Genomic DNA, 20,126 nt, shown 5'->3' with positions numbered 1-20,126 from the left:
TCCGGAGAAGGATAGGGGAGTTGGCTACGGCTCAAGGTCGCGCTCCCCCACCAGTGCAACGTCCTCCGGTGAGGAGGGCGACCAGCCAACCCGCAGACATAAGAAGCTTTATTCTAGGGGCTTAGGAAACGATACTATGAGTAGGGCGTTGCACCAACTCTCTAAATCTCCGTTTTCACGGAGGATTGAAAGGGGAAGGCTTCCCAGAAGGTTCACCCAGCCCACCTTTACCATCTATAATGGCCGGACTGATCCAGTGGAGCACGTGAGTCACTTCAACCAGAGGATGGCAGTGCACTCTCACAATGAGACTCTGATGTGTAAGGTTTTCCCCTCCAGCTTGGGACCTGTGGCTATGAGATGGTTTAACGGTCTCAAATCGGGGTCTCTAGGCTCGTTTGGGGAGCTAACTAGGGCATTCGCTTCGCGGTTTATTACTTGTAGCAAAGTCCCTCGGCCATTGGACTCCCTGCTATCCATGGCCATGAAGGAAGGGGAGACACTGAAAGCATACTTCGACCGATACTGGGAGATGTTTAACGAGATAGATGGCGACTTTGATGAGGTGGCACTTAATACCTTTAAGGTAGGTCTTCCTACTGACCACGACCTAAGAAAGTCTTTGATGAAAAAGCCCGTCCGCAGCGTACGCCGCCTTATGGATCGTATTGATGAGTACAAGAGGGTAGAAGAAGACCAGCAGCAAGGAAAGGGAAAGGAAAAGGTTATCCCGCAGGAGAGAAGGGATTTCAGGTCGGACAGATACCACAACAACAAGCCGAGGAGGGATTACTTCGGGCAATCCGGCTCGGCAGCACCTCAGGCTGTAAATACTGTGTTCCGAGAACCAGTGCATCAGTTACTGGAGAAAGTTCGTAAAGAGCCCTTCTTCAGATGGCCAGGAAAGATGGCAGGGGACCCTGCAAAAAGAAACCAAAACCTCTTTTGTCAGTACCATCAGGATGTGGGCCACACTACTGAGAATTGTCGGACCCTCTGGAATCACTTGGAACAGCTTGTCAGTGAGGGAAAACTGAAGCAGCACCTGTGCTACCCTGATGGGCAGGGCAGTCAACCTGTTTTGAACAACCAGAGGAACAATTCGTCTCGGCCTGCATTAGGAACAATTAATGTTATCTTTGCTGCGCCTGGTAGGACCAGCTCAGGTCCCACTAGAGTGATGGTGGTTTCCCATCCTCAGGCCGAGGATGTGGGTAGCAGGCCGAAAAGATTGAAGGGCACCTTACACATCCTAGGTTTCTCCGAGGAGGATAAGGTAGGGACTATTCAGCCCCATGATGATGCTCTTGTGGTCACCCTCAGGATAGGGAACTATGATGTGAGAAGGGTGATGATAGACCAGGGCAGCGGTGCAGATATCATGTACCCTGATCTATTCAAGGGGTTAAGGTTGAGGTTGGAAGATCTTACTCCTTATGATTCGCTGCTCATAAGCTTTGAAGGGAGAGCCGTTGTGCCGAAGGGACAAATTCGTTTGCCCGTTCAATCCGGCTCAGAAACGGTTGAGGTGGACTTTATTGTGGTTGACGCGTACTCTCCGTATACAGCCATCCTTGCCAGGCCATGGCTGCACGCTCTTGGAGCTGTCTCCTCTACCTTGCATGTTAAAGTTAAATTTCCCTCAGGGGAATGTGTTGAAGAGGTCCTCGGCAGCCAATCGGTGGCCAGGCAGTGTATATCGGCTGCTGTCCTGCATCAGACGGAGGCCGAATCTTCGGCCCTGATCACTAAGGAATTATAGCAATTAACTGCTCCCGGTTCATCTGGGATGGTGACAGGGGAGGAGACATATTGTGAGGGGTTGGAGAAGTTTCCAGTAGCCGATGACCCAGAGAGGTTCTTCCAAGTCGGTGTACTTTTGCCACACCAAGAGAAGATGGAACTGTTAGAATTCTTGAAGGACAATGTTGATGTTTTTGCGTGGGATCCTTATGAAGCTCCAGGCGTTGATCCGAGCTTCATTTGTCATCACTTAAATGTCAATCTAGCTATCGTTCCGAGAAGGCAGCCACCTCGGCGATCCTCCATGGAACATTCCGAGGCTGTGAAGGAAGAGGTTCTTAAGCTTAAAAGGGCTGGTGCTATCAAAGAGGTTTTCTACCCCGAGTGGTTGGCCCATACGGTTGTTGTGAAAAAGAAGAACGGAACGTGGAGGGTATGTGTGGACTTCACTGATCTGAACAAGGCCTGTCCTAAAGATTCATTCCCAATGCCACGTATTGATCAACTGGTGGATGCCACTGTCGGACATCCTCGGATGAGTTTTTTGGACGCCTTCCAGGGTTACCACCAGATTCCCTTAGCATTAGAGGACCAGGAGAAAACTGCCTTCATTACACCGACGGGGAATTATCATTATAAGGTCATGCCATTCGGCTTAAAGAATGCTGGGGCTACCTATCAAAGAATGATGACCAGAATGTTCGAACAGCAAATGGGGAAAACCATTGAGGTATATGTTGACGATATGGTGGTGAAAAGCAAAGCAATACCCTCACACGTGAAAGATTTGGCCGACACTTTCCAGATATTGAGAAAGTACAAGTTGCGCCTCAATGCCTCAAAGTGCTCTTTCGGCGTGGGGTCGGGAAAGTTCTTGGGATATATGATTACTCATAGAGGCATAGAGGTAAATCCGATGCAGGTCAAGGCTATTCAGGACTTGCAGTCTCCTCGAAACCCAAAAGAAATCCAGAAGTTAACGGGAATGATTGCTGCCTTGAATAGATTCATATCTCGGTCGGCTGACCGGTGTCACCCTTTCTTCCAACTGTTGAATAAGTGGAAAGGGTTTCAATGTACGGAGGACTGCGAGTTAGCTTTTCAACGGCTCAAGCAATATCTTTCTCAGCCACCCATTCTGTCTCGTCCGGAGGCACATGAGATTTTGTTTGCCTACCTGGCAGTGGCCGCTCACGCGGTCAGCCTGGTCCTGATAAGAGATGATGACGGGGTGCAAAGACCGGTATATTATGTTAGTAAGTCTTTAGGTGATGCCGAAGTGCGTTATCAACCTTTAGAGAAAGCGCTCCTGGCCGTGGTTCATGCCACGCGAAAGCTTCCCCATTATTTTCAGTCTCATACGGTGGTTGTTCTGACTCAGTTGCCCCTCAAGGCAGTGCTGCGTAGCGCCGACTACTCAGGAAGGGTAGCAAAGTGGGGGACCATCCGAGGGGCTTTTGATGTTAAATACAAGCCTCGCACCTCGGTGAAGGGCCAGGTCCTCGCTGACCTGGTGGCGGAATTTGCCGAACCATTGCTGGAAGAAACTCTGAAAGAGGCCCACATGGGTGAAAAATCAGTTGAGGCAATCACAGTTGCGGTGTCTCCGATTTGGGAAGTGTATGTGGACGGGGCTGCTAACCAAAGAGGGTCTGGTATTGGACTCGTTCTAATGTCCCCTGAAGGAATTGTCTTTGAAAAATCTTTAAGATTGGCCTTCTCGGCTACTAACAACGAGGCCGAGTATGAAGCAGTCTTGGTAGGCATGCAGATGGTACGTAAGATGGGTGGTAAGGAAGTCCATGTCTTCTCGGACTCCCAACTGGTGGTCGGCCAGGTCATGGGGACCATGGAGGCTAGAGACCCCAGAATGCAGGAATATTTGGCCCAGATCAAACGTCAGCAAACTGAGTTCGGTTCCTTCGCCTTAACCCATATCTCTCGGAGCGGGAACACCCATGCAGACTCCTTAGCCACGCTGGCAACTACCTCGGCTCAAGGTTTACCTAGGGTTATCCTCGTTGAGGATTTACTAAAACCCTCTGTTGTCATTGCCGACGCACCCCGCATCCATCTAATAAGGCCTGGACCTAGCTGGATGGACGCGATCGTATCCTTTCTTAAAAATGACCTCCTTCCCAAGGACAGGGCTGAAGCAGAAAAGATACGTCAAAAGGCGCCGCGTTTCTGGTTGTCCGAGGACCAGAAGCTATACAAACGATCCTTTTCAGGACCGTACTTGTTGTGTGTGCACCCTGAATCAACAGACGCATTACTGGAGGAACTGCATGAGGGAATTTGTGGGAGCCACACTGGGGGAAGGTCCTTAGCCCATAGAGCCCTGACTCAGGGCTATTGGTGGCCCAATATGCAGAGGGAGGCTCAGGACTATGCCAGAAAATGTGATCAATGTCAGAGGTTCGCCCCTAATATTCACCAACCTGGAGGGGTTCTCAACCCTCTCTCCAGTCCTTGGCCTTTCGCACAATGGGGCTTGGACATTGTAGGGCCATTTCCGAGGGCCGCTGGAAACAAAAGATGGCTTCTTGTGGGAACAGACTATTTCACCAAGTGGGTTGAGGCCGAGCCCTTGGCAAATATTAGAGATGTTGACTCCAAGAAGTTCGTCTGGAAAAACATCGTCACTAGATTCGGAATACCACACACACTCATCTCAGACAATGGTGTCCAATTCGATAGTAAGGCTTTTAGGAAGTATTGTGGTAACATGGGTATCATAAATAGATATTTCACCCTAGTTTATCCTCAAGGAAATGGACAAGCCGAGGCTGTTAACAAGGTCATAGTCAACGGGCTCAAGAAGAGGTTGGACGATGCGAAAGGTAGATGGGTGGAAGAGCTCCCTCATGTTCTGTGGACGTATCGGACTACACCGCGCAGGTCTACTGGAGAAACGTCATTCTCAATGACTTATGGAGTTAAGGTGGTGATACCACTGGAATCTGGTTTTCCTACCCTAAAGATGAGTTCTTTTAGCCTAGAGAATAATAAAGGATTCCTAGAAAAGGATCTTGATTTACTTGAGGAACGGCGTGAGGCAGCCATGGTCCAAATGGCTTATTATCAACAGAAGCTAAAATGAGGGTATGATGCCCACGTAAAACTAAGACCACTCGCGCCAGGTGATCTTGTACTAAGGAAAGTTGTAGGCACTTCTAAGAACCCAGCTTGGGGTAAGTTGGGACCCAATTGGGAAGGCCCCTATCGCATTGTTTCAGTAGCAGGCATAGGGTCGTATAGGTTAGTTGACCTAGACGAAAGAATTGTACCACGTCCATGGAATGTAAATAATCTTAGAAGGTATTACTATTAATGAAATGTGCCTTTGTCAGTTGATATTCCAAAGTCATGATTAGCTCTTTTATTTGAAAGCATCATTTTTAAGAATCAAACAGAAACTTGGTTAAGTGTAGTCCTCGGACCACAAACCTTGTGGAAATTGATGTCTTGTCATTTGTTAAACAGAACCTTAGTTATGCCGGGTCTTCGGACCTCCTGCTTTGGGAAAATTAACATTTGAAATTATCATTTTTAAGAATCAAACAGAAACTTGGTTAAGTGTAGTCCTCGGACCACAAACCTTGTGGAAATTGATGTCTTGTCATTTGTTAAACAGAACCTTAGTTATGCCGGGTCTTCGGACCTCCTGCTTTGGGAAAATTAACATTTGGAATTATCATTTTTAAGAATCAAACAAAAACTTGGTTAAGTGTAGTCCTCGGACCACAAACCTTGTGGAAATTGATGTCTTGTCATTTGTTAAACAGAACCTTAGTTATGCCGGGTCTTCGGACCTCCTGCTTTGGGAAAATTAACATTTGAAATTATCATTTTTAAGAATCAAACGAAAAATTGGTTAAGTCTTATTCTTCGGACCACGACTTTGATTAAAGTTAACTTCTTATTATCTCTGGGTGCTAATGCGTTGCTGTTTACTAACTTGGATCCTAAGTTTTATATTTTTAAGTGTTAAGCAAATTTGTGTAAGGAATGGTCCTCGGAACTTACATCCTACTAGAAAAGACGATGTACGTTACAAGGGTCCAATCGTTATACGAGGTCTTCTCTTCCTTTTCAATCAAAGGCATTGTTTAAATATCTCAATCATATCACCTTCTGTTAAATCTTTAATAATGTGTGTATGATTATGGGGAAGTTATGATTGTGCAATTCTGGGAGTTAGATTTGTTTACTCTGAGAGACTTTCGTTATGTATTAATGGGAAACTTTTGCGATAAATGTAAAAAGAATAAAGTAAAAACAGATGCAACACGAGTAAAAAATCAAATAAAGTTGTTCTTCATTAATCATTTAGGTATACATTACATATAAAGGCTGAACATGGAGAAATAGAAGCCCTAAGCTAAGTCCTAAGCTTTTGGAGGAAGATCTTGCTGAGAAGTGCTGGTTCCCTCTGTCTCTTTCAACTCCAACTCAAAAGCAGACAGAACCTTGTTTTCTTTGTCTGCTACTTTGGTTGGAGGAACATTGGACTCCATGGCTTGGCTCAGTCCCTTCTCGGCATTTCCGCCTCCTTCCTTGTCTTTATTGGAACCTGAAGGTTCTGTAGGATCTGGAAGAGCAGGAAGAGTTGTCTCAGGGGTAGGAGTAGCAGCAGGAGCCTCTTCAATCTCCTGTATTTCCAGGGGAAGCCAAACGTTCTCGGATTTCCTCAGATCCGAAGATAGAGGAACTCCTGCTACGTTTAAAGCTTCCCCCCAGACTTTTTGACAGTATTCTTGGCACAAAGCCGCGAACTCCTCTGTCAGTTGCTCCTCAGTGGTTGCTACGCCTTCCTCGAAACTCGCCTGCTTGGCAGTTTGTAGAGAGAGTTGGAAGGAGCTGGCTTCTTCCTTCATCAGCGCCAGTTCCTTTTTCAGATCCGAGCACTCCCTTTGGGCTTGGGCGAGCTCTTCATCTCTTTCGCGGAGGAGCTTGCGCTGCCCTTCTATCTGGGTCTTCATAGTCTTCAAGTTTGACTCGACCCCATTTTTCTCTCTCCTCAGCTCAGCCACCTCCGAGGTAAGCTTTTCGTTCTCAGCAAGGGCTGTGCCCAGGGTCTTCTCTGTCTCCAGCCTAATCTCCATCTCAGTCCTGGCCTTCTTCCGAGTATCTTCTATAAATTTCTCGGCTGTAAAGACCTCCTGAATGGCCTGTAACAAAGTGTGATGGAATTAGGAATAGTAAACAAACTTGTGAATATTGTTAAACGTGGAATCTTCCTAAAAAGGGGTAAACTTACCAGCGCTAAATCCCTTTTTAAAGAGAGGAATAGTTGCGGCTGGTTCATTTTTTCCAAGGTCTCCATGTCTTTGGGCAACAGGAGAGGGCGCTCCAACGCTTCGGCCAAGTGGTGGGCATGACCTTGTTGAACCGCCCTTATACTGGATTGGCAGGAGATGGGGGCGCCGTCCAGTCTTAGTTCGGGGGACCAGGTGGTCGGGGCTCGGCGCACTTCAGCCTCGTCCCCAATTTCCCTGCTTTCAACTTAGCGGGCCCTACCCTTGCCTTTGTCCAGCTTCTTCTGCTGAACCGGTGGGAGCTGTTGCCTTGGTTTCTTGGGGTTCTTACTGATCGTCCCCTCAGTATCCCCCTTTCTCTTCTTCTTGGGATCCTCGGCTGGAGGTTTTGGCTCAGCTGGAGGAGGGGGAGGTGGTAAAGATGGGGGAACTTGGGACGTCCCCGTCTTCTTCTCCACAACCTTCGCAGCTCTATTTGTAAGGAGACCCTGCATTCTGCCCATATCTTCCTCAGATTCGTCCTCGGGTAGGGCAACCACAAACCCTGCAATTCCAGAGGCCTCGGCGGCTTCTTCCTCCTCGTCGGAAAGTACAACAAATTGATTCCCGCGAGGTCCCTCGGTGTCTTCGAGGTGGAATTTGTCTATCTCATCGTCTAGTGTATGCGAAGAAGACACCCGTTCTTCTGGAACAATAGTTGCCTGGGAATGCACGGCGAGGGGAATCGCCGCTATGGCCTGGTTGTATAAAACGGTGTCAGGGGCGTCAGGGAGATCGTGGTCGTCCAAAAAGTTGGGCCGGGCTACGTTTATTTTTCTTCGCCTCCGGTCACCCGCGGTTATGGCGTTTTCTATTTCTTGGAAGTCCGAGGATATGGGATCATATCCTAAAATCAGATGGGCGGCTCTAAGTTGTAGGTCCTCGCTGACAAACACCTCGGAGCGAAGCACTCGGTTTAGATCGGCAACGCTGCAGTGGCTCAAACGTGGACGCACGTGCTGCTTATCTGTAAAGAAAGAAGTGAACAACATGGTCAGGTTCACATAACGAGTGACAAAGTTAAACAAATATAAACACATATTAGTGTGCATGTTTGTGAGTGTCAAGGAAGTTGCGAGGTGGGGAGGTTAATCCTAAGGTGTCGCACCTGGATCTCCCCACACAACTGGGCAGTGGAGGCCGTCGTGCCAGTTCCCAGACACGATCAAGTAGTCGTCCTTTATGCCTTTGTTGGATTTGGGCAGACAGGAGATCAGCCTAACGGTACTGGACCGAGACTTAATGTAATAACCTACCTTAGAATGTTTATGGGACTCGTACAGAAAGACGACGTCGTGCCAGGTGAGGTTTAAACCCATCTGCTCGTTTAGAGCATCTACACTACCCAAAACTCTAAAAACGTTTGAGAGGCACTGATCGGGACACAACCGGTGGTTGCGAAGGTACTCCCTAGTTACGGGTCTCATTGGGAGGGTCATCCCACCTTCTATAAAGGCTATCATTGGGATGATAACCTCTCCCTCTTTCCTAGAACCGGCCACGGCTTCTGCCGGGCAATATTTTAACCCTACGTCGCTGGGAATACGGTACTTGGCCTTAAAGCCTTCCATCCCAGCGGCGGTATCGACTAGACACTTGAATCTTCCCATTACAGAGGAACGAGAGACTAAACTCTAAGAGGGAAAATGTTTGTAGTGATAGCCGAGGACAAATACCGAGGAGAAAAGGTTAAGAATAGAAGAAGCAAGAACTTACAAGGTTGAAGGTGTGCAAATTTCCACGGTTTTCTGCAAGTAAGGTATGATGACTGATGTTTTGATGGGATTAGCCCCTGAAGAATTAAATGAAGGCGCAGGTTCCCGAAGCGTCACGACGTACGAGAATGCGGCCTCGAAATTATATTTGTCCCGCCTAAAATTTCGTGGAGTAACGAAGACCGTTGGATGCCCATCTCACCGTTGAACGTGGGAGACAAAATGTAACTTACAGTAATAAATGCGCGCGTTTTTGAAAATAAAACCGCCAAGTGGCATCTTCTGGGACGCGAAACGATTTCCACACGTGTCGTAACTCACAGAATGTGTGGAGTAGGTTCTTGTCGGATCAAAACCCTATTTTTCTCCTCGGACGTTGAAAATTAGAGTTTTGAGGGGCTATTGTGGGGGGTAAAAAGATCCTGATGGGAATGTGGGCCTTTTGGGCCGTGTTAAGGAAGGCCGACCTGCTCCTGGGTTTAGAATTTGTTAGTACTATGGGTCGGCCCATATGCCGAGGATCCGAGGATCCACCCGAGGGTGAACTTACCCTTGGATGGACACCGAAGAACTCGGGATTTCATAGTAAAGATTAGGGGATGACACGGTTAAGGCCAATGGTTAAAAGGGATGAACCCTAGAATGCCCTAGAAGCACCGGTGTTGGAGAAATGTCAAGGATAAAGGCTGCCACATCCGCAGTAAAGACCCTGCACCTACTACCCTGGCCGCATTAATGGGGAAGTGACACCTGAACAGTGGAAGGGAAACTTCTGGTTACTATTCAAAGGCACTGAGAAAAGAAATATCTAGGTTAAGGGGGAGATGGGACAACACGTGTACAAAGTATCAAAGAGAGGAGTATTTAAGGGGCAACCTAGAACACAAAAGGGGGACGGACTTTTTGTAACCTAAAAAGAAAAGAAACAAAGAGAGAGATAATATAAGAACAACTCTCGGCTTATGTCCGAGGAAGCTGATTCACTATATTCCTTGTTGTTTCCAAGTATTTGCAATCTTTAGTTTGTCATTTAATCCTCACACGCTTCTAACCTGGGTTTCAAGCCCACACTCTACAAATTCATATTGTTTAAGGCTCATTGGGCCTGAGCCCATAACTGTTCTTGGGACCAGGTGCAACTGTGCACTTACAATAAGTAAACGAACATTTAGTGTGCGTTTGGCATTGATTATTTTTACCAATTTATTTTACTATTCAGCTTATTTTTGGTACTATTCATAGGCTCTACTACATTTTTTGGTACTATTCATGGGTTTCAGTATATTATTTCAGCTAACTTTTACCTTTATCTATAGTACTTTCAGTAAAAAGTTTTCAATTTCAGCAAAATAAGCGGATCCCAAACGGATAATTAATGTTTATTTGGAAATAGCTTATTTAGCTGAAACTAAAATTTTTTTTGCTGAAAGTACTATAGATAAAGCTAAAAAGTAGCTGAAATAGTACTGTCAGACACATGAATAGGAGAAATTATACAGTACTCATGGTGGACCACGTCATTTGTCCACCATTCCAATAAAAAACTTTCACCTATTTAAAATTGCTGAGTCAGTATTCAGTTTTTGTTTAAAACTCTACAATTTTAAATAGGTGAAAGTCTTTTACTGGAATGGTAGATCACATCACTTATTCAACATAAGAACTTTATAATTTTTTTATGAATAGTATCAAAAAGTGCAATAAGACCCATAAATTATAGCAAAAATAGAATCTATATTCTATATATTACTAAAAGCTGAAACGTAGCGTTTAATGTTATTGTGCTTATGTTGAGCCACGACAGCGTCCATGTCATTATCTTTTTTCTTTTTATTTTCTTATAATTATTTTTAATATTTTTGTTATTTCATATTTACACTTCTTCAACCTTTCTCCCTCCCATACTTTTTCATCTCCGCACTACTTCTCCAACCTTTCTCTTTCCCTCACCTTCTCACCTTCCCACTACCTTCTACATTAATATCATTCTTCATTTTTCCCTCCATCTTCCTCTATTTTTGTCTCTTCTTATTCACACTCTCTTACTATAAATTTATCACTATGTCTTTCATTTTATGCATAGTTTTCTCTTACAAAAAAAGGTTCTCTCTCCCTCTCTCTCTCTCTCTCTCTCTCTCACACACACACACACACATAAATTTATATTCTTTAATCTACTTTAGGTTAATGCGATTCAGTTTTGTTTTTTTTAATTGTTGTGTTTTTTTTTCTCTCTCTTTGATTGTTAAATGTTATCCTATTACATTATAAATGATTAAATATAGCATATAAAAATATAATATTATTCTATACATAGCATTAGGGGTGTCCACACAACCCGGTGACCCGCTCAACCCACCGGACCCGCCCGAAACCGACCGGCCACTACCCGAACCGATCAACCCGACAGTCGCCGGCGGGTCGCCACCCACTAAACCCGATCCCTTCGGGTTGGCTGACAGTTTTCCTCCCTAAAAACCCGAGCCACCCGACCCGACCGATGTAAAATACAAATTCGGCAACTCCAGCAAGATCAAGCTCAGATTTGAGGAGATTCAATGAGATCTTGAACATATTTGGTGAGATCTGGCGAGATTCGAGGAGATCCAAGCTTATTTTGGTGAGATCTTGACCATTCTTGGTGAAATCCGGCAAGATTCGACAAGATCCAAGCTTATTTCCGGTGAGTTTCGAGGAGATCCAAGCTTATATCTGGCGAGATTCGAGGAGATCCAAGCTGATTTCGGCGAGATCTCAACCGTATTTGGTGAAATCCGACGAGGTTTGAGGAGATTCAAGCATATTTTGGCGCAAATGTACTGAATTTTTGCAGATTCCGGCGACTCTCTGAACTGACTAAACCGACCGACACTACCCGAACCTGAAACCGACTCAACCGATTGACGCCGGCGGTCAGTTTCAGGTCCCTCTGCCTTCCACCCGACGCCTGCGAGTCGGGTCCGGGTTGGGTCGAAAACCAACCCAACTCGACCCGTGGACACCCCTACATAGCATGATTTGGATAATATAATTTGGTAGTTATTGTAATTTGATAGCATGATTTTTATAGTGCACAATTTAGATGTTAAATTATGAGACTTTAATCATTTTTGCTTATTTTTTAATCCTTTGTGGCGGACAAAGTACTCTTAATAATTGTATCGCTCTGTTTGTTTCAGCATAAACGTTTTCTGAAAAATTGTTCATTTTTCAAAGAGCGTTTTCTAGAAAACTATATTATTTTCTAGTGTTTGGTAACGACCTTGAAAATGAGCTTGAGAATGTTTTCTGGTATTTGGTATGCAAATTTTTATTTTTATTTTTTATATTTCTTGTATAATTTAAAACATGTGTATTATGTAAACCAACTAATATAATCAATATAAGTAATAAAAAGAAAACCAAGAATGAATTTGGTTTTCATACTAAAATTTTGACAATAGATACAATCAAAATTAGTTGTCAAATTTCCATGATCTCTACTACTCATCTTGCTCAAATATATGGACAGAAACGTCCACACACACACATACATACATATATAAATATATATAAACCATTTGTCTATATACATAAAATTAATAAGGGAATATATCTTTAATAAGTACAAATAACAATAACTTTTAATTGTTTACTCTTTTTACTGGTATACTAATTGTCTACTATGGTCAACCACAAGTCTTTAATATTACTCAAAATTATGTATTCATATAATATATCTACATAATATATCATCACTACATAGTATCTGCATAATGTATCTATCAACGAAAAAAATTATCTTATGTCAAAGCAATTTAGAGCCATATAGACACTGTGTTTAAAATTTTCGTCTTTTACTTCATTCATTCATTCTTATTTTTTATTTTTTATTTTTTAATTTTTTTAGCACTTTTATGTGCAAAAAAACTTCTACCTGGAATCCATCAAACCAAAAATTTCTTAGAGAAAAAATAAAATCAAGTTTGAAATTCAAAGTAAAGAATTGAGATTTTGGTAGAGAGGAATGAAATAATTACCACTGCAAATATGTTCTCTTTTGCAAGTTGGTAGAGAGGAATGAAATAATTATTGAGCAATGAGGGGAAAAAAATCTACTCAGAGAACTGTGTTATAAAGGGAAAGAGAAATATGGAGAGAGAGTGAGGGAGAGAGATCTATGGAAGAGGAGAGACCAGAGTTAGTGACAATGAGGGTGTGAGGAAAAAAAAAAAAAAAGAAGAGAGAAAGAGTGAGAGAGCGTACTATGAGAGAGAGATTGTTTTCCAAAAATTATTTTTGGAAAACAAATTATAAAAAACAAGCTTTATTTTTATTAGGATTTTCCATTGACTAAAGATAGTTTTCCGTTGACTAGTTTTTTTTGTGCTACCAAACACTGAAAAATGTGGAAAACTATCTTTACAGAAAGTTTTCCAGCAAAACAAACAGAGCGTAAAAGTACTCTATAATGCCATTTATTTAGAGAAAAACAAAGGTTGGCTAAACAAAAATTATGGGATAAGAGACAAATTTTATCTTTCGCAATTTTACTTTAATTATTATTATTATTTTATAACAATGCATGTATAGAAATTTAATTCTTAGATTTTGCTAATAATTGTTTATTTAATAATAGGTTTTGGGTGGACGAAATTATAATTTTCGCAAAGAAAATAGCCTTAGTACATTATAAACAACAAATTTTTTTCCTAATTGGTCCAATTAATCATAGTTAAGTTTTATTAATTTTTTTTATTTACTTTTTTCAATGTTTTGGATTGTGGATAGAAAAAATAAGTTTAAGAAAGTTTGTTTAAAACTAACAAAATAATTTCTAAATTTTATATTCTTTTTAATGATTCACAAAATGTTATAAATAGCTTTTATTAAAAAATAAATATTTTCGTTAACTTGCTTTTTGAATTCCTGAGAAAAATTATATTTTTTTCATTTTAGTACGACAAAAATTATTAAAATTTTAATTTATAATTGTTTTTATATTACATTTATGATTATTTTTATAATAAATAAAAATATAATTACAAAATACATTACACTTTATTAAATTAGTTTAAATTGTATAAAAAAATTTAATAGAGTGACCATCAAAATAATTATCATGCGCAACCGTGAATAGTAAAAAGAGCTTACTCTTTACGCTAATATCAATCGTAGACTTATAATGCCAAAACCAAGACTGAAGTGGCCCAATAGAAACTCCTTATTTGTGTTTCGGTGGAGTACGAAGAAAGCCAATACATGCAATCATGACCACAAGCCCATCTGTACATCCCTTGTCCACTTCACGCCTAATGTATTATTATTGAGTGTTGACTTCAGTTGACTGTTGAGTTTGATCTAAAAACAGGGTTCTTCTCCATATCTTCTGCGTCAAGACTTTACAGAGACAATTACAGCAACTGGAGAATGGATGCAATGGAAGAGATAGAGATTGTCATAGTTGGTGGTGGCATTTGTGGTCTTGCTACTGCTCTTGCTCTTCATAGGTACTGTCTATTCACTTCTTTTCTTGACTTCTTTCTTATACCATGTTCAGTAACTTATAACTTCTGAGACATAAAAAACAAGAAAAGTGAATATGGAAATGTGTATGCTGTATAGGAAGGGTATAAAAAGTGTAGTATTAGAAAAATCGGAGACACTGCGTTCAACTGGAGCAGGTATCACTATCAGGGCAAATGGTTGGTGTGCTCTTCATCAGCTTGGTGTTGCTTCAAACCTCAGACTAACTGCCCTCCCTATACAAGGGTATGTTCAAATTCATAGCCTAACAAAAGGAAAGAGATTAGTGAAGTAGTAGTTCAAACCCAAGTCTATGTATATATATGTTGTATATTTTCTGACATTGATGTATACTACTCAACACAGGGGGAAAGATATATGTCTTGCAAATGGACAGCAACAAGAAATATCAATTGAGTAAGTCCCTGTGCAGAGGCCAAATCTGAAAATCGTGTGAACTTCAACTCAGTAATTTTCAAACCAAATGATATGACTATGATAATGCGTTGAGTCCCAACTAGTTGCTCCTCCAAGTACACCATTCACTTCTTCTTCTTTTTCTTGGCAACACAAATTTATTTATTTTCTTTATCTATGCCTAAGACCACATTCCCTAAGACCACATTCCTTCAAATATTTTGCATAAATGAGCTACACTTTCTCAAGACAGATGCAGAATAAATATTATGATATGTTGAATATTTTTCATCACTTGATTGCATTCAAAATGAAAATGACTACTTTTTTAAGTTACAAAAATTCATGAATGGTGTGACGAGAGTTGATTGAAGACTCAAAGCCTGTCGTACTCAACTATGTAATATACACAAGAACTCATTTAAAAGGGGGAATAAAAATCTTTACCAATTTTTCAAGCTGTCTACAGGAAGGGGGAAATTCGATGCTTGAGGCGAAGTGAGCTTATTACAAGCCTAGCAGAAAGCTTGCCTCCTGGCACAATACACCTTGGATGCGAAGTACTCTCCATTACACCAGACCCACTTTCTTCCTATTCAATTATTCAACTCCAAAATGGAGGTACCATCAAGGCTAAGGTATTCTTTTATTAATTTTGTGTAGACAGATAGATTTATATCATTTTGCTCAATCAAATTGGATGACATACCCTGTGTAGTTATTGTGTGCATCACTTTATAAATCTCATTATCATCAATTTTGAGGGGAATTTGGAATGATTTTTTGGCGCCAATTGGGTCTACAACTCAACTAAAATTACTTTGCAGTTCTCATAGGTTCAATCACAATATATGAGAAATTTTCTCAGTGAAAATGTCAAAATGAAATTTCCTGAATTTGTAATTTCTTGATACAATTCTTAGCATTTCCAAAAACTAGTGCTGGCTTTCTCCAGAATGTAAATAAACATTGCTGAGGCAAATCAAATCCCAAGTTGTGTTAATCAATTGCTTTAAACAATGGAAGACTCTTTTGAGGCTGATGGTCAAATTCTGGAAACTATATTAGCAAGAATAATTTATAGCCACCACTTTTTGGCATATTACTTCTGAATTCAGACATCCATCTAAAGCATTCAAGGTCAAGGTGGCTATACTGCTACGACCTAAAGTAATAATGAATATACGATGAAAATAATATACTTAAAATCTCTCCTTACCTACAATTGGAGAGAGTTTAATCGCTTTTCTTAAATAAGAAAATTATTTTTAACCTTTTACCAATCATATCGCAGGTTTTGATTGGATGTGATGGAGCCAACTCAGTAGTTGCAGATTTTCTTGGGCTAAAACCACTAAAGTTTTTCTCATTATCGGAAGTCAGAGGTTACACTGAATATCCAAGTGGTCATGATTTCAAAAATGAATATGCCCAAGTCAGAGGAGATCATAGCATGATTGGGATGATCCCAATTGACAATAAGTTGGTCTATTGGTTTGTGACTCATAAAGCTAATCCAAAAGGTACACTCTAAGATGACACAACTTATCTTCAACTGTTGCTTCTTTATGCATGTCACAACCTAAGGAAAGCATTATTTCGATATCTACATTGGTGGTATACCTCAAAAGGATTAGTAAGTAACAAGTAGGTCTCATTGATCTAGTTCGAGTCCAATATAGGATTCAACACAACTCACACAGATACGATCTAATATATTCTATCCTTGACATCCTCGACAAGTAGTGCCAGCCATATGGCATTACCTGGTAGGCTCTAATTTTGTTTCTTTTTGCAATTCCCTGTAATCATTTATATAGTCCAAATCAACCTAGTATACCTCCAATGTTGGACCTACTACACGTTCACACAACACACACTCATCCAATTCAATCCACATAATCAAGGGTTACAATGTATGTTCAAAAAAATTATTTTTAGAGATAGTAACTCATATTTTAAATTGGAAGTAATATTGGTCTCTAGTCTAAGTATGTTAAGGATGTATTGGAAAATTTCAATATACTGGGCTGGGGTTACTTTGGAAGTACTATTATGTCTTTGGAAACCCTTTATTGAAAGTGAAGATTTTTGTTGCTTGTGGATGTAGGCATACTGTCAAACCACATAAATCTTTGTGCTGATATTTTCTCTTTTCTTTGTATTTTTCACTAATATTGCTAAGATCCTAAATCTTCAGCAATTTTCCATTTGAAGGTTGTTTAGTTAAAAAAGGCAAAAACTACATTGCACCACCCTGGAATTTCGCCTGAGCTAAGTGGTGACAACCATGCCAGTCTGTACATTTAATTTTGTATTTTGATAGTTTCTACCGGGCCAGTAAGTTTAAAATTTTGAGAGTTGTAGTGTTGATAGGCACAGCAAGTAAACTTCAATAGGCATCACCCTGTCAGTGCCTAACAAGATATAAAGTGTACACAATCTTCATTTTTTCACATCCTCATTTTGAACTAATTTAATAACAAGAAAAGTCCTTTGATATGAATATCTAAGATCAGGTAATAATTAGGCAGCAACCCCACAGTCCGCTATACATTCTGCAGTAGAGGAATGGAAGCAGCTTTGTTGATTTGTAGTTTGAGCCAAACCTGCAGTTTGTTCCCAAATGCTCCAGCTGTTGACAGTCCAGGTCCAATTGTCAAGACAATCACAATCCAAAACAATCTGTGATTAAGGTTATAAGTGTTCCTATATAATCTCAAAGTAATATGCATATTATTAGGAATTAAATTTAATGATATTTCCCCTTCAGTGCTAATATGTTACTTGCTTTCCAGTAACTGTGTTACTGTGGTAGCAGGCTTGAATTTTCACAGCAGTGTTTATTTATTATATGAACAGATTTTTTTCTTTTTTTGAGAGAAATTATATGAACAGATGTGGTTGCAAAGGACCCGGAGCTCCTTCAACAACTGACTCTTGAAGCAATTAAAGGCTTCCCTACAGAAATGTTAGACATGGTAAAACACAGTGACCGAGACTCTCTCTCTCTTGCACGCTTGAGATATCATGCCCCATGGGACATACTACTAGAAAGTTTTAGAAAAGGAACAGTGACAGTGGCTGGAGATGCCATGCATGTCATGGGTCCATTCTTGGCACAGGGTGGCTCAGCAGCTTTAGAAGATGCAATCATCTTAGCAAGATGCTTGGCACAAAAGAGGCATAAAATTGATATTAAGACCAATGGAAGCCAGGTGACAGCGCACAAAGTTGGAGAAGCATTGGATCAATATGTGAAAGAACGGAGGATGAGATTGGTGCGATTGTCAACACAAACTTATCTAACTGGTTTACTAATAAAAAATCCACCATTGCTAGTGAGATTTGTATGTAACATCCTAATGACGGTTCTCTTCAGTGACCCCACTGCTCATTCTCGCTTTGACTGTGGCCGCCTCTAAAATATGCTGCTTTAAGTTGAATTGTAGAATCTATAGGGAATTTAACTTTGTTTAATTAGGATTAAAAAAAAATTGTTGTTTAAAACTGGTACTTGCCGGGTGTGTGCCTTGTGCAGTGGTCTCAATAATGCTTACAAATAATTTCATTGCCATTATTGTACAAACTTTGTTCTTTTCATCTAGTATTATAATCTATTTCAGTCATCTTTCTATGTTTTACTAATATTGAATCATTGCTACATCTCCGGATGCATGTAGGATTTGTTATGACCGACCTTTGAAGATGTAACACCCCCTTTTTTTTTATACCAATTTAATTATTATACTTAAATTATAAAAGATGCCTACAATTAAATGGATTAAATTGATCTAGGCCTAAGATATTAAAAGTGAGATATATACTTTGGAATATGAAGCCCAAGTGAGGTGACATAAGTATATATATATATGGGCCTTGTTAAGCTTTAAAAAAAATAATTAAATAAATAAAACCCTAGCTTTCTTCCTCTTTGGTCACACGTGTATTTCCTTTTGCTTTAGCCGACTATTGAACTCTGCTTTCTTCACTATGGCGTTGAGTTGGAGTCTACAGGTATGATTTTCTAATGCTCTAGATTTAAGAAGTTGGAATAGTCATAGGTAGAAATTGTTATGAACCTAAACTATCTCTATACTAATAGAAAAGAGTGCAGCCTCCATTGTTAACCGAATCAACCATCACCTTTTTGTTATTGGCTAAAACAAGTCCAACGGCATCATAGGAATTATAGGCTACTAGATTGATAGTTAAGGCTTCTACATAGCTTCCTATATTTGATTGAATAGATATATGTATAATATTTTTTTACTATGAAGATTTAAAGCTTTTAAAAGAGAGTTTTGGCTTCTCTAGCAGACCATGATGATTATTGTAGTAGAAATTGTATATATATAGCCGTATGGTCACCATAGACTTTGAAATTGAACAAATAGAGTAATAGGCTTGGACTTTGTGACTATGTTAAAGGGATAAGGGTATTTGTGTTAATATGTATTCACACATAGCCTCCATTGTTGACCAAATCAACTATCACCCTTTTATTGTTTTCTAAAACTTGTTCAGCAGTTTTAATGGGGGAAAAGGCAACTAGATGAATGAATTAAGGCTTGTACGTGGGAGCCATGTTAGATTGAATATATATATATATATATATATATATATATATAATGTTAGAGCCAATAGATATCCCACTTGATGTATATATATAATATTAGAGTCAATACCTAGCAGCATCAAGTGGGAATGCTAAGCAACTAAATGGATAAATTAAGGCTATACGTGGCTTCCAATATTGAATTGGATAGTTAAGTGAATAAATAGAGGATTTTGGATATAACAATTTTGTCTAGGATAAAACCGTTTAAGCGTGAAAATAGATTTTTAAGTGGGAAATTGTGTATTGATGAACCTATTTTTGGTGTTGCTAGGTTCTAATTCTACAGATTTGTTGTGATTCAAGGGAGGTTGATTTCCTTTATTTTTGCAATTAAGAGGTAAGTGGTGTTTGCTAATTTTGGGGGTTTTCCCAAAACAGTGTTTGATTATTAAACTATTCTATATCAAATAAATATGTTGATATTATATATAAATTGATACTTTATAAATGTTTGATGTGCACGTTGAATATTCATTTTACGAAAAACATGTGGGACAACCTAAATTTATTTAATCTTGTATGTGTGAATATATATTGATATTTTGAGAATTATGAATGGATTATTTATGTGAGCATCTTGAATATGTTTTGAAAACCTATGGCAAGTCGTGATTAAAAAGCTCAGTATTGTATTAGTCCTTAGCAAGAGACGGTCCCAGAAAAGGGGACAGTGCACATTTGGTAGCTCCTTAGCAAGGAAGTATACTATTGAGGATCCAAAAAGAAAGCTCCTTAGCAAGGGAGTGCACCTTTAGGTTCCAAAGGAACCATCCTTAAGAAAGGGAATGAAAAAGAGGTCCCAGTCCCAAAAAAGGGGATAGCACA

General features: G+C 40.3%; 1 protein-coding gene across 1 annotated transcript; it reads left to right on the top strand.

Moving 5' to 3' along the window:
• The first annotated feature begins 13,952 nt into the window (after positions 1-13,952).
• LOC142642469 (monooxygenase 1-like) lies at positions 13,953-18,330 on the top strand. Its single transcript, XM_075816828.1, has 6 exons — positions 13,953-14,247; positions 14,363-14,509; positions 14,630-14,680; positions 15,150-15,318; positions 15,975-16,203; positions 17,579-18,330. The coding sequence occupies exons 1-6, from the start codon at positions 14,168-14,170 to the stop codon at positions 18,103-18,105; spliced, it is 1,203 nt and encodes a 400-aa protein (XP_075672943.1). The 5' UTR covers positions 13,953-14,167; the 3' UTR covers positions 18,106-18,330.
• Positions 18,331-20,126: the final 1,796 nt, after the last annotated feature.

Source organism: Castanea sativa, chromosome 7, assembly GCF_040712315.1.
Source record: "Castanea sativa cultivar Marrone di Chiusa Pesio chromosome 7, ASM4071231v1".
NCBI lineage: Eukaryota > Viridiplantae > Streptophyta > Magnoliopsida > Fagales > Fagaceae > Castanea > Castanea sativa.
This window is presented reverse-complemented; position numbering and strand designations above follow the sequence as displayed.